The sequence below is a fragment of the Ovis aries genome, chromosome 3 (genome assembly GCF_016772045.2).
Source record: "Ovis aries strain OAR_USU_Benz2616 breed Rambouillet chromosome 3, ARS-UI_Ramb_v3.0, whole genome shotgun sequence".
Lineage (NCBI taxonomy): Eukaryota > Metazoa > Chordata > Mammalia > Artiodactyla > Bovidae > Ovis > Ovis aries.
The window spans coordinates 31,837,998-31,853,187 of NC_056056.1; the positions used below are offsets into that span (position 1 = coordinate 31,837,998).

General features: G+C 36.9%; 1 protein-coding gene across 32 annotated transcripts in view; it reads right to left on the minus strand.

The window, feature by feature from the left end:
- ITSN2 (intersectin 2) overlaps nt 1-15,190 on the minus strand; it is a 124,440-nt gene that overhangs the window by 24,346 nt on the left and 84,904 nt on the right. For 22 of the 32 annotated variants that reach the window (XM_060411905.1, XM_060411913.1, XM_060411896.1 and 19 more), the window contains 5 exons: nt 12,387-12,553; nt 10,371-10,416; nt 9,988-10,109; nt 8,875-8,971; nt 8,269-8,460 (listed from right to left, as the gene is read on the minus strand). In XM_060411905.1, the coding sequence (XP_060267888.1) occupies nt 8,269-8,460; nt 8,875-8,971; nt 9,988-10,109; nt 10,371-10,416; nt 12,387-12,553 (624 nt within the window). Of the gene's footprint in view, nt 1-3,336; nt 6,589-8,268; nt 8,461-8,874; nt 8,972-9,987; nt 10,110-10,370; nt 10,417-12,386; nt 12,554-15,190 lie in introns of those variants that run through there. The other 10 variants (XM_060411925.1, XM_060411922.1, XM_060411916.1 and 7 more) reach the window with 1 other exon arrangement.

Genomic DNA, 15,190 nt, shown 5'->3' on the forward strand with positions numbered 1-15,190 from the left:
AGCCATGATTCAAAGCAGCCACAACTTCCTATTACATTCATTTTATCATTCTTGGATTTTGCCTTTGATAACATCATTAAGACATCTCTCTTAAGCACATCTTTCAAAATTTGTTGTTGTTTAAAACAGTTTTTAAAGTGATTATAAAAACAATTTACTCAACTTAAAAATAAGCAAAGGATCTGAATACACACTTCTCCAAAAAAGACATACAGGTGGCCAACAAGCACATGAGAAGATGCTCTGTCATCACTAGTCACAGAGATGTAATTCAAAATCACAAGGTATCACTTCATACCCACAAGGATGGCTTTAATAATACGTCAGATAATAACAAGCATTGGTAAAAATGAGGAGAAACAAAAACCCTTGTATACTGCTGGTGGGAATAAAAAAAGAAATAGTAGCCATTTTGGAAAACAGTCTGGCAGTTCCCCCTAAAGTCAAGCCATTTGATCCAGCAATTTCACTCCTAGGTACAGACCCAGGAAAAATGAAGGTGTATGACCATGCAAAAACTTGTACATACATGTACATAGCATTATTTATAAGAACCAAAGAGTAAAAACCCAAATGTCCACCAATTAATATATGGATAAATAACAATGGACTATTATTTGGCCATAAAAGGGAATGAACTACCAATACATCCTACAGCATGATGTACCTTGAAAACATTATGCCAAGCAAAATAAGCCAATCGAAAAACCCCCAAACATTTTATGGTTCCATTTGTATATGTCCAGAATAGGCAAACATGGAGACAGAACACAGATTAGAGGTTGCCTAGAGCTGCATGGGAGGCAGGGTGCTTAGGAAGATATGAGGGTGATAACTAACGGATACTGGTTTCTTTTTGAAGTGATGAAAATGTTCTATAATTACTCTGGTAATGACTGCATAACTCAGTGAATATACTTGAATATACTAAAAACCACTGATTTGTATAGTTGGGGGAACTGTATGGAGTATAAATTATGTCTCAACAAAGCTGTTACCAAAAAAGTGATTCTGTTCAATTTTATCCTTTTGAATATTCTTCTTAGAGATTCTTATCCTTGTTATAATATTCAGCCCTTGCTTCCTCATCTTCTCTGCATGTACATTTTACACAAACACTGCAGCCTTTGATTTTTCTTCTTTTCATTGATTCAAGCTACGGTTGTACTGCAGGAACTTCATTATTATGAAAATGGGAGGCAATATTAGCACTGGAGAGTAGAAGCTAACAGCATGGACTCTGGAGCCAACCACTTGGGTCTGAACCCAGCTCTACCACTGACTATCTGTGTAACCTTGACCAAGTTATTTAACTTCTCTGAGTTTTAATTTCCATGACTATAAAAAGAAAACAGTAATAAGGACCTTAGAAAAATACCTAGACTAATAAGTACTCAATAAATAGCACGTTTCCTCTTTTCATTTTATTGATATGAGCAATGGTTATATAGGTAGAATTTTATTATTTTATAAGAATGGTGATACTAGCGTAACAATCTCATTTTCCTAGAACCTTTGTTTCTTGTCTTCATGGGTTCCTTTCACTATACAACCCTTAACTCCTGATACCCTCAAAGGTCTGATTTTCTCCCCAGGTCACCTCATTTACTTTCACTGGCTCAGAAACTATCAATGTGCATTCATGCCACCAGCTGATATACATCTGATGCTGTATATCTTAATTATATCTCATTACCTGCTGGACAATTCTATCTGGATGTCCCACGGGTACTTTGTAGTCAAAACCAAACTCATCTTCTTCTCCCAACTGATTTTTACTGTAGCTGGTGGCACCATGATTTCTCCCTGTCACCAAGATACAAATCTGGGAATCAAACTGACCCTTTCACCTGCCCACACAATCCATAAATCCCCCACCTCCTCCCAATGTTCCCTCAGAAACTATTCTTAATGCTGCTTCATCGTTTTTTCTCCACCTTGGCTTCACGTAAGAATCATCAGAGGAGTTTTTAAAAAGCCCCATGCCCAGGCCTCACTTCAGGCCATTTAAATCAGGACTCGGGCATCAATAGCTTGTCAAAGGCCTCCCAGGTGGTGATTCCAATGAGCAGCCAAACCAGGAATCTCTGGTTTAGCCCCCGGCCTGCTCTCAAGCCTCAACTTGTCTTGCTGGCTTTCCACTTCCACTCCAGCAATAATGAACTGCTTATAGTCACCCCTCTCCTCCGGCATCCAGGCTGCTGCTTGTCTCTATCACTCTCCCCACCACTCTACCCTCCAATCTGGCTTTCTCCTACTTATCTTATGCATCGAGCAGTTGCCTTATCCAGAAGTCTTCTCTAATTCACCAGTCTACAGATGAATCAGGCATTCCTCCTCCATACTCTCTTGTGTGCATGCATGCTAAGTCACTTCAGTTGTGGTCAACTCTTTGCAACCCTAAGGACCATAGCCTGCCAGGCTCCTGTCCATGGGATTCTCCAGACAAGAATACTGGAGTGGGTTTCCATGCCCTCCTCCAAGGGATCTTCCTGACCCAGGGATTGAATCCACATCTGCTGGAGGGGCAGGCAGGTTCTTTACCACTAGTGCCTCCTGGGAAGTCCCTGTACTCTCTTGGTGCCCAGTAAATCTCTCTCAGTGTACTTAGCATGCTGTTTTATAATTACCTGCTTTCATGCCTGATCCTCTTACAGTTAGGTCCTACCTGAGACCTGGACCACTTGTCACTCATTTTCATATTCTCAGGATCTAGTACTCTGCATTCGCTTATACAAATGCTCAACATATGTTAGCTGAAAGACTTTACAGAGATGAAGAAACGTTTTGTTTATATCCTACATTGACAGATGGGTTGGATTTTGATCCACTTTTTTTCACTCAAGGTGAAACCACCAACTTGATTACTGAAGTGTAAAACTGCTTAACTCTGGTGCCTCCAAGCATCCAGTGGAATTTCTTTTACTGAATATAGATTCTTATTATTTTGTACTAAAAATGTCTTAGTCTACATTTGCAGTGAGTATTAACTTGTAAATTCCTTCCAATCTTTTTAAAGTTGGATTTAAAATTATAAATAACATAGTAGTCTATTATTATCCTAGATATTTTCTTTTATTATTATCCTAGAAATTTTCAAATCAAAATTTCTTTTGCTTTTGAGATACATACACTTATCTTGGACCAAACTATCTCAATCATTACCACTTAAAAATTTCTTTTGTCCCTTGTACTACTATACAACTTGCTGGTCTGGACCAAGAGACCACGTTAAGGGAAAAGAGAAATTCCAAAGAAATTCAAACAGGACTACAATATAAACAGTTAAAAATAAGTTTTAAAGGATGCTTCAAAAGAAATACACAATACAAGAAATGTAGTTTGTGTCCCTTTAATAAACACACTTGCATAGTTATATTACAATTTTGTAAAAATGAAAACGAATGACCTCATGCCAAGCGTGCCCAGCATTTGCACAATCTCAATACCTTTAATATTATAGTTTTCAAGGCGCACAAAATAAAAATTTAAGGCAAAAAAAACAGCACTTTGCAACAATTTAATAATTTATTACATTACAGTAGCATCACAGCAGCATCCAATAATGCCACTATAGGCAAAAATCTCTCAGTCTTTCCATTAGAGAGTCTATTTACAAGAATTTATAACTTGGTAAAATTCATCCTAAGAAAACTTGGCAAATAAAACTTTGGACTGGAATTGGCATTTCTTTCTCTACTTTTCCTTCCCCTACTTTATTTTAAACTATCAGAATTCATATTATATTTTAAAACACTAATGTAGCAGTTATACTGTTTTAATAGCTGTATTATTTTAAAATGACTCCCTAGGATAAAGTTTTAGAGGAAACTATACAACAGGTAGGATTGATTTAGATTTTCAAATTTTCTTAAAAAAAAAAAAATCAGCTTTGGTCCTAGAACTGATTTTTTCATCGCTGGAAAACCCATCAGGTTTAATCACATGCTGTAGAAATGATTGCAACATGCTGCAATTTTTAAATAAACACGTATTTTGATTCTTCACCTCCTACAGGGTTCAGGTTTGCTCAGTTGTGCTCCCATTTTTAAAATTCTATGTTCCTGATAAACTCCTTCTAATGTCTCTTTCTAAGTAAACTGAAGCTGCCTCTTATACTGAATGAGGAAGAGAGCAAACACGTGGCTAAATATGAGGTATTGCAAAGGATTGCATGCTCATTTAAGGACAAGTTATTATTATATGTCATACCATTTTCTTTACTTTTCACTTCCTGTCAAATATATGACAAAATACCTAAACAGAGAGAGGTATTTCTGTAAATACAGTAAATTTATTTCCCAGACAGACACTCAGTTTAAATACGCCATTATAAGACTTAGTCCATAGTACCTGATGAATATATTCTTTTCATATTGATTTACAGACACTAGTCTCTACCAGAATGTCATTCTTTATAGTTATCAGTGTAAAAGTGAAGCAATTTGAGCTACAAAGATACCTTTGAAATAATTTATCAGTGTAATTAAATAAGCCCAAATTCAAAATTATAAAGAGAATGTTATACTATACCATGTGATTAATTAAGTGGTCTTATTTCTAACCTCAGGGTTTAAGGTGGATTTAAAGTAACTGCCCTGAATTTGAACCCAACTAACATGTTCAGAAAATAAAAGGCAAGACCAAGTAACCCGTACAATTTAGAAGATCAGCTGAATTTACAAGGATCCAGTCTTTACACTGTACCCTTTAGTGACTGCAGGCAAATCTGTTATGCCACCTGTAAAATAATATTATTGCTTTCCATTTAATGTCATATTTTATAAAAGTATCATGATGATGCCAAATGCTAAAAGTTGAGGTGGTCTAGTAACTAGAAATCCCTGCCTCAGGGAGCATACATGCCTGTCACCATACATCCCAACGATGTGAAGTATTCTGGAACACAGACATTTAAATTTTGTCAAGTTCTAACTAAACTGTTGATTCTTCCTCAAGTGTTGCAAAGTTATGATTTAGGCAATATATGACTAAAATCATTTATTCATAATGTGTAGGCACATTAACACAAATATTGCACAAAATATGCCTCAGAGATATAAAAACACATTTCACTCTTCTTAAAGAACTCTGTGAGGAAATAAGACTCTGTGATTGTATGTACACTTTTCCTGATAATACTTGGACATTCAGAAACAGTAGATTGCACTGCAGTTTGTAAACAGTTTAAATTGCATAATCTTCTCATTGATTTTCAAATATGATTTAATACTATCCACTAAAAGTCAACTGAGTACTCTCACATTTATAATAATGTTTTACTATCCTTGCAGTTTTTGGCTCAAGGAAAAGAAGTAAAGTCCTATGCCAAAGTTACCAATGTGGCTGAAGAATAGATATTAGGTAGAGAATTCTGAATGGTAAAATCAGTTCTGTAGCCACAGAGCAGCTTCATGGTCCCAGAGGAATGCCAGCTCCCATGCAGCTTTCCTTCACTCTAATTCAGTCTCAACTAGATAGAGACTGTCTGCCTGCTTCAAGGGCATTTAAACTCTTCAAGCATTCCTTATGATCTTTACTAAATACATTAAGAAGAAAGTCAATCAGCGCCCCTTTGTGACCTGGGATATGGAGTCACCTCATTAACATAGATAACATGAATTTCTGACTTTAAAATGTATAGATATAAATTCTCTGCCTAAGGTAGGGAAAGTTTCATATCTTATAGTCAATAATGGGAGCCCTTCATTCCTCAAAAATAAGCCATTTTTAGGTAATCAGTAAAGAAGTAACAACTGACTGCCGCGGCACATCAGCAGGATCTTCACGAGCCCAGAGACCCCAGTGGACTCCTACGGCGCAAGGCTCACTCTGGGACAGCCGCAACAGATAAAACCCACCCTGTTCTGCACGTATGGCTGGGTAGGGCAGGCCACTTCCCTCTTCTATGAGGCAAGAAGAGCTCCCCTAAAGTGTCATCACTCCCACACCAAAATACACAGAAAACAGAGAAACGGGTATTTCCAATTCTTGGCCTTTTAACAAACTTAAATATTGGTACTTATAGTGGCATATTAGAAAGTAATAGAGGAAACAGTGCCTATTGGGGGACAAATCGCATATTGAACCAATTAAGAGCTCATTGTGATTAGGATTAGGTCAAACGTAACAGCAAAACATAAGCAGTTCTGAATTCTATAAGGAATATACATGTTGCAGTAACATTAGAAAAGCATGGCAGCCCATTCCAAACCAGCAAGAACAGTTTGTGCAAATAGTGGGTCTTTGTGTGTTTGAACTCCCACCATGTAAGGGCAAACTCAGTATGCATGCTAATGACCTACAATTACCAAATTAAAAAAGGAGAAAAATGCTAAAAGGATGCCAGAGTGAACAGCAGGGAAAGCCACACAAAGACCCACTATCCTTTAACTTGTTACAAATAAATTTTAACTGTAAATTAGAAACCCAGAGAAATAACCACAAGTGGCTCTAACATTTGAGAACGAAGCTAAGGAATTGTGTAGGAGATATTTGATCAGGGCTGCCTGCCCTGTCTCCACGCTAGAGTCAAACTTGGATAGTGGGTCTCTGGGGTGCTTTCACACTGGAAGACAACACTGGGTCCTATAAAAAGAAAAATGAGGGATAAAATGAACATAAAGCAAATCAAGTGGGTGAGAAAAATTCTACTGATTACATGCAACATCAACAAATTTGAACTACTAAAATTCTCAAACTTTAGAAAATATCCTAACTACCTAGTGAAGTGAAAATGTATGAAGGCTTGAGAAACACACACGATAGTCTAAAACTTAGCTAGTTTTCACTGACTCATATACTCCTGGCTGTTCTTCCTTTAGAACAGTTTCATTGTTTTCTTATATTTCTTATTATAAAAGACTTAAAAGGGAAAAATATGTTCCACCATTGGAAAATAAGATAACAACAAAACATTTGGAACATGATCACTTTACATTGTAGACACTATAAAAGTCAAATGCACTGATAAACCAGAATGCCTCCAAGGATCACTTAGCCCAAGATCTTCCAGACCTAGTGGGTCTGAAAAGTACCTTCCTCTCTCAGGCCCAGGAAAGACACCTCGGGTATGTTTATTAACCAGACAAACTGGCAAGCCCTGAAAACTGCCAAACCATCAGCAGAATTTAAAAATGGTCTTTCATTTAAGTAATCCAAGTTTTATAATTTTCCTTACTACCTCTTCTGAAACCCTGAGGTATTTTTAGGAATATTCAAAGCATAAAAAACTGGACTCCACGTCCAGACTGGGAAATTCAGCTGCTCTATCTAAAGGACGGTCTTCTCCCCAAATCACAATGATCTTTATAAGCTCTAAAGTGAAAATAATGCACTAATAATTTAAAATGATACAGTACAAAGTAAATTCATAATACTTGCACTTAATTGTAAACACAGCTCAGCTTTGACTGGGTTACCATTTATATGTTCTTAGAAGCTAAGTTAAAATGAAAGGCTAAAGCTTTTAGATAATTTCACGAGAATGATAAAAACACAAATCATGATGTATTTTATTAAGAAGGACAAAAAGATCAAAAGGGTGAGGAAAGGTGACCTCTATTTTATGAAGCTAAAAAAATATTTCCAAGTACTGTTTATTCTCTAATGCTACATTTACTGTCAAGTGTAAGAAAGGTGAGGTAACTATCAAGAGATAATGTTATATAATACCAAATCGTATACATTGAGATATGGATCCCTGCAGTAAAAGTAGTAAAACAGATCTTAATTCATATATCTCTGTGGCATGAGTTACCTACCTTAAAAAAATCACCTAATGAGATTTTTGCAAGCACTTTATTTGTAAAATAAATTTTATAATTTTCTTCTAACCTGGTGATGTGTAATAACATGGGAAATAAGGTTGCAAAATTAATAGCACCTGTACACTACAAGGGTCATTCTGCACAGCTGAACACACTAACTGCCAGCTAGTCTCTACTCTCTCTTAAGCTGAAAAAGGCTGGTATAAAGAGAAGCCGCAGCAGAGACTGTTATCACACCAAGGAACTCATGAAAGAACTAGAACTTTTTTTCAGATAAAGTCTAACAGTAAGGTCTGAAGCTAGGAAAACAGAATTGGAAAAAAAGCAATATAACTTTTGATTTTGTAGAAGTTTCTTATTATATCTTCTTACTCTAAACATTAATAAACATTCGCTGAGAGTGCTCAGCTTAAGATTCTGGTTGAGAAAAGTACGGAATGCAGTGCTGTACGCTAAAGCCGATGCACTATGAAGAAGTAAATAGTCTGACATTACTCACACTGCTGACTTGGATCTGCATCCGTCGTCATCTTAACATAGTTCGAAGGGAAGAGACCAGTCACCCCACTGATTTCTCCTTGCCACCAGTCAGGATCATCCTTGTTTAAAACATTAATAAGCTGTCCCTTGGAGAAACTGAGCTCATCCTCGTTGTTTGCTGTGTAGTCATACATGGCAATCACCTGACATACTACCAGAGAAAGAACAACAAGAGCAACAAGTCAAATTGTGTAATTCTCCCTATTAGCATCATATGTTAAAATTCTGCTAACATTTCCCTCTAGCTGTTCTCTCCCACCCTCCTTCCTCTATTCCCTGTTTCACTAAAGCAAGAATTTCCCAAATGTAGTTTGGAAATCCAAGCAACTGCTTTGAAGTATGATGGTAGAGCAATTAAACAATTTCAAGGAGTGATGTAGTTCAAGCATCACTGAACAGCTGGCTGTTTCTAACAGAACTTTTTAGAAAGGAAGTTCTCACAGAGGTAAAGAAAGAACAAATTTTAAAATATTTTTCAAAGAATTGGCTAATTTAAGAAATGCTGAGTTAAAAAAAAAAAAAAAAAGCTTCCTAAGATGAAACACAAGTTAACACATTTCCATACCAGGATGAAAGGCAGGTGTAGTTCTTTCACTACTTGGACCCAAAAGTTTAACATGGCTGGCAGGAAACCATCCTTTCTGTCGCTTTTTCCCTCTGGCCTATAAAATTAGCAAAAAGAACACACAAAATGAGACTAAAGACAATTGTTGAGACATAAACTAAAAATAAGAAAATCCAAACTGTGTAGTAAAGAATTTAACCTTGCCCAAAGGGAGGCCTGGCCTTTGCCTATGGCTCCTGAAAGGTAATCTCAACCTTTGAAATGTCTTGACTGTTAAAAGAGTGTCTCAGTTTATGGTGTCTCAGTTTATGTGGGGGGGCTTAACAATGCAGGAGAGCCTAATGATGTGATTAACGGTGGGCCCTCTGGGTCATAATATGAACACAACCTCTGGAGGGACTGGAGACTGAGTTCAGGCATGCGAACAATCAGCCGTGTCTACTTGATGGGGTTTCAATAAGCACACTGGAACCCAAGGCTCACGTGAGCTGCTGCTTGGCAATACTCCATGTGTACTGTTGCCAGGAGATTTATGCTGCCCATGACCCCACGGGGAGAGAACAATGGGAAGCTCTGTGTTAGGAACCCTCCTGAACTCCGACCCATACATCTCTTCCCTTGGCTAATTTTAATCTAAAGCCTTTTGCTGTAATAAATCATAACCATGAGTATAACAGCTTTCAGTGAGTCCTATGAGTTTTTATGGGAAATTACTGAATCTTGCAGTGGTCTTAGGGCCCTCCAAACTTACAATCTGTGTTAGGAGGGAGGGTATCTTGAGAACACTTGAATTCTGCACTGGCCTTTGAGGTCAATGTTAAACAACTGGAAGACTCAATATGCATCTCAACACTCTTTGTAGAAGTCTACTTGGAGATTGTTCAGTCTCAAAGTTCTCCGCATACTTCGCACAAATAATATTCGTAAACTAAAAAGAGCTTTCTAATGTTCTCCTAATAAGTAAATACCTCTTGGAGCTTTGTTAATAATCAATCAAATAATTATTAATTATTAATCAAATAAGACAAATTGAATTTTTATTAATCTGATGTTTCTAATGAGTAGGCATTACTTTTATAATAATATTAACAAATGTTATTTAAAAGTTATTACCTGTAATTCCCCTTGCCACCACCCACTTGTGTTTTTCTTTAGAATTAGTATTAACTGTCCTGGTGCGAGGCTAAGCTGTTCAGAACCAGAAGCCGCATATGCTGATGTTACTTGAGCAATCTCTGAAAAGAAGAAAAACAAGGGACTATGAATTCAAGACTATTAAACACCCTAGTAGTTCGTCCGCTTCATCATGATACATATACGAGGTTTCTTTAAGAAGAAATACAAGGGACTATGAATTCAAGACTATTAAACACCCTAGTAGTCCGTCCGCTTCATCATGATACATATACCAGGTTTCTTTAAGAAGAATACAAGGAACTATGAATTCAAGATTGGTAAACACTTTGGTAGTTTGTCGTCTTCATCATGATACATACCAGGTTTCTTGTTTGATGTTCCAGATTTGCTAGCACTCCCCAAACCCTATAAGGAAACGATACACTGTTTTATCATTTTTCAACAATCCAGGGTTAAAAGTACACAGGCTATTAGGAACTAGAGATTTCTAATTCCCAGGGTCCTCATTTCTTTAGAGTAAGAGCAAAATAATGATTAACCTTATACTGATCAAATAAGTTAAGAATCCAATACTTATAGGGAGAGTTGACTCTGACAGAATACATTATATATAAGTAGCTGATGTTGGCAACTCAACAGGAACAGCTCGTTTTCTGAATCTTTTCTGAATATTAAATGTTAATACAAATACATTTCATTTCATCATTGGGGGGCGGGGTCAGAATTAATGCCCACCACATATAACACTTGTGCTCTGGGTATGTTAAGGGATATGTGAGTTTTGCTCCTGCTACATATAAGGTGATGCTTTTATTTTTAATTGTTTGCCATGTTCCTCCTGAACCTGACCTAAGAACAAAGACTGCGTAACAGCAACTATGACCTGTTTGACTTTACAGGATAAGTTGGGCCAATCACATTTCTTATTTTTAGGAATTGTTATTTGTAGACGTTTTAATGATGGCCATTCTGTCAGGTGGTACTTCACTGTACTTTTGAATTTGCATTTCTCCAGTAAGTAGTGATGTTGAGCAGTTTTTCATGTGCCTATTGGTCATCTGTATTTCTTCTATGGAGAAATGTCTATTTAAGTCTTCTCCCCATTTTTGAATTGGGTTTTTTTTTTTTTTGGTGTTGTTGAGTTGTATAAGCTGTTTGTGTATTTTGGAAATTAAGCCCTTGTCAGTTACATCATTTGCAACTATTTTCTCCCATTCTATAGGTTGTCTTTTCATTTTGTTTATGGTTTCCTTTACTATACAAAAGCTTGTAAGTTTGATTAGGTCTCATTTGTTTATTTTTTGTTTTTATTTGTATTGCCCTGGGAGACTGACTGAAGAAAACAGTGGTATGATTTACATTGGAGAATGTTTTGCCTGTGATCTCTTCTAGGTGTTTTATGGTGCCATGTCTTATGTTTGAGTCTTTAAGCCACAAATGTAATTTTTAAAATATTATATAATGAAATGTAGCAATATAGGGAATATCTGCATAACTCAGTGATCCAGTATTTGCCAAATGATCAATGAATGATGTTATCACACTCAGTATACAAAACAGACTGGTGAATTTTAATGTAACAATAAGGAATGTTCACTGATTTGGCTTCAGATTCTGCACTGCAAGTAATCTACAAGAATTTAGTACTTGTCAAGTTTTGGTACAGCAGTGTCAAAGAATATCCACAGGTATCCGAATACGTTCTTAAAACACTTTTGTTATCGCTCATATTTGTGTGAGGTTGAATTTTCTTCAACTACTTCAACCAAACGTTTTCATTTCTGAAGATGGAGAAGTACATATTTGTTTTCCACCAAAAGCAAGTTATTTAAGTCATCATATAATGGGTTTAATTTTGTTATTTCAAAATGAATTAGTAAATTTTTTAAAATTTCAGTCTTAATTTCTAATATGGGAAATATTGCTAGAAATAATCCATATATTTTCAGAAACTTTGGAGTCCCCAATAACTTTTAAGAATGTGCCAAGTTCCTGAAATCAAAAAGTCTGAGAACTGCTGCCAGTGGTAGGAGCAAGGCAGCAGGAACTCTAAGAGTGGGCTGGGTCATAGTAACGGCAGAGCCTTAGAGATGTCCGGATTTCTTTTAAGCCTCCCTGGATCCAAACCACTCCCTAACTTCAGTCATCATGAGGCCTGGCCCTATCTATGGCTCTTGTTCTTGGAATTTCATAAAATCATTTTTCCTTTATCTAACAGGATCTCTGTGATAAACTATATTTTATTGGAGTTACCTTAAATGGTCTCCTTGTAACCAAAGCAGCCCAACCAAAACCATATGTAAGCATCCTTTATAAATATGAACCTTGAGCAACAAAAATGGAATGATTCTGTTTCTATACCAAAGTAACTCTACCTCCTGATCTTTTGGTTTGACATAATTTGATGGAAAAATTCCAGTTCTGTCTCCAATACTTCCTGTCCACCATTCTCCATCTTTCTGGGTCACCAATAGTTCTTCACCTTCAGTGAAAGTCAAATCTCCAGGTTCTACACTTGAATATGAATAAAGTGCAATATACTCTGTAGGGAATAAAGAAAAAAGAAACTAATTCTGGTTATAAGATTACAGAAGTAAAAAAAAGAGTGTTAATTTCCAAGATTTTAAGTAAATTTGCTGTAAAAGACCTTGTGACTTAAGGAAACCTAATGAAAAGAGATGTTAAGGTAGAAAGTAGAATGAAGTAATTACTTAATAATTACTGGGATAAGACTGGGGCTCCCCAGGTGGTGCTAGTGGTAAAGAAACAGCCTGCCAGTGCAGGAATTGTAAGAGACACAGGTTCGATCCCTTAATCAGGAAGATTCCTGGAGAAGGAAACTGCAACCTACTCCAGTATTCTTGCCTGGAGAATGACATGGACCGAGGAGGCTGGTGGGCTACAGTCCATGGGACCACAGAGTCAGACACAACTGAAGCGACTTAGGATGGATGGAAAGCTTTATCACAGGTTTCTTTTTTCCCACTGTATCATCATCATTATCATTATCACGTCACAGAGAATAACCCCAAAGCTACAAATACATATCAGTATCTCTACAGGGTCAAGACATGAAAAGTTTTTTTAACCTTGTTACATATAGTTTAATCTCTTAAATTCTTTTCTCTTTAATTCTTTTATATATAGTTATGCAAATGCCCACTCTTCAGCTGACATCAGTATGAGAGGCCAGTTTTCATCACAATGGTCCAGCTCCTAGTACGGTGCTTGGCATGGAATAGATGCTCCATAAATATTTGTTAATGAATAACCTTAAGGAACTATCTAAGTTTTTATATGTATTTGTTGACATGAAATTTGATCTGCAGATCATAAACTGAAGATGACCAGAACCATCATACAAAAACTATTTACTATCCACATTCCCATACTATTCAATTTAGCTGACTCAATAAAACAAAAGATGACTGCAAGGTTAAGGTATGTTGTAACAAGCGAGGTTCTTTTCAAAATGCTCCTCACCACTTTCCTAGCATCATTCCACTGCCGTTATTCCACAGTAAACCTCCGGCTCTAGGCTTGCTGGTAACTTGATTTCCCTAGGACTTCCCTGGTGGCTCAGGCGGTAAAGCGTCTGTCTACAATGAGGGAGACCTGGGTTCGATCCCTGGGTCGAGAAGATTCCCCTGGAGAAGGAAATGGCAATCCACTCCAGTACTACTGCCTGGAAAATCCCATGGACAGAGGAGCCTGGTAGGCTATAGTCCATGGGGTCGCAAAGAGTCAGACACGACTGAGCAACTTCACTTTCCTTTCCTAACCTTTCACAGCTGAGCCTTGGCTCACGCCTTTCCCTGTGTCCACCAAGCCTTCTTTTCCTTCATCACTAAGCAAGACCCTACTCATTGTTTAAGATGATTCAATGTGGCCACCTCTGTGGATTCATAGGTCTTACTCAAAACTGTGTTTTCATTTAGAATTTATTACAACTGTATGCCTATCCTTCCCGTTCTGCTGTTAGCACCTGGGAAACTGTTTTATTCATCCTTGTATATGATAAATAAAACATAATTCTAGGCTCTAGCATAGAATTTCTAATGTAGTAGATAATGAATAAACTGTTTAACTTACTATTAAACTGATTTTCTTGAGCAATACAAACAAAATAGTTGTAAACTATTCAACTAGTTTTACAATGGATATATACAATTCATTTATAAACCTATGTAACTATTACATAAAAACACTGCCTGAAATAAGGGTAGACATTTTTCAACACCTTTTCAAAATTAAGATAGTCAAACCACCCAAAGGGGCAACAAAAATTTCTTTGTAATATTTATGATTAAAGTATATCTTGATTTCAAATCCTACTTAATGATTTATGTGGCATAGTGTAATTAAAATGCTCTCACTGCCAAGGGCTTGGGTTCAATCCTTGGTCAGGGAACTAAAAATCCCACAAGCTGCACAGTGTGGCTAAAAAAAAAAGGCAATTCATAAACAATTAAATGTACTAAAATTTCCTTATACTTTAAACATCTATAATATATAATAAAAGGAAAACAAAAAACTTTATGCTATTTCATTGCCACACTTATCTATTTATTTATTGAGGTCATGGTGGAGAGGTCTGACAGAATGTGGCCCACTGGAGAAGGGAATGGCAAACCACTTCAGTATTCTTGCCTTGAGAACCCCATGAACAATAAGAAAAGGCAAAAAGATAGGACACTGAAAGATGAACTCCCCAGGTTGGTAGGTACCCAATATGCTACTGGGAGCTGACTCGTTTGAAAACACCCTGATGTTGGGAAAGATTGAGGGGAGGAGGAGAAGGGGACGACAGAGGATGAGATGGTTGGATGGCGTCACCGACTCAATGGATATGAGTTTGGATAGACTCGGGGAGTTGGTGATAGACAGGGAGGCCTGACATGCTGTGGTTCATGGGGTCGTGAAGGGTCGGACACGACTGAGCGACTGAACTGAACTGATATGAACTTTTATAGTACTGATTTTTTTAAAGTGTCAAGTATTTTCAGTCATATATTTTCTATCTCCTAAATATTCATGTGAAATAGAGTGGCAGCAGGTTTCTCCTAATTTCACTTTAACACTGAAGACACAAAAGCAATAAGAGTAACAACTGTGGGAAGTCAGTTACATAATCAGTCAGTAGCTAATTTGACCTCCATCTAATTTACAAATTAACCAA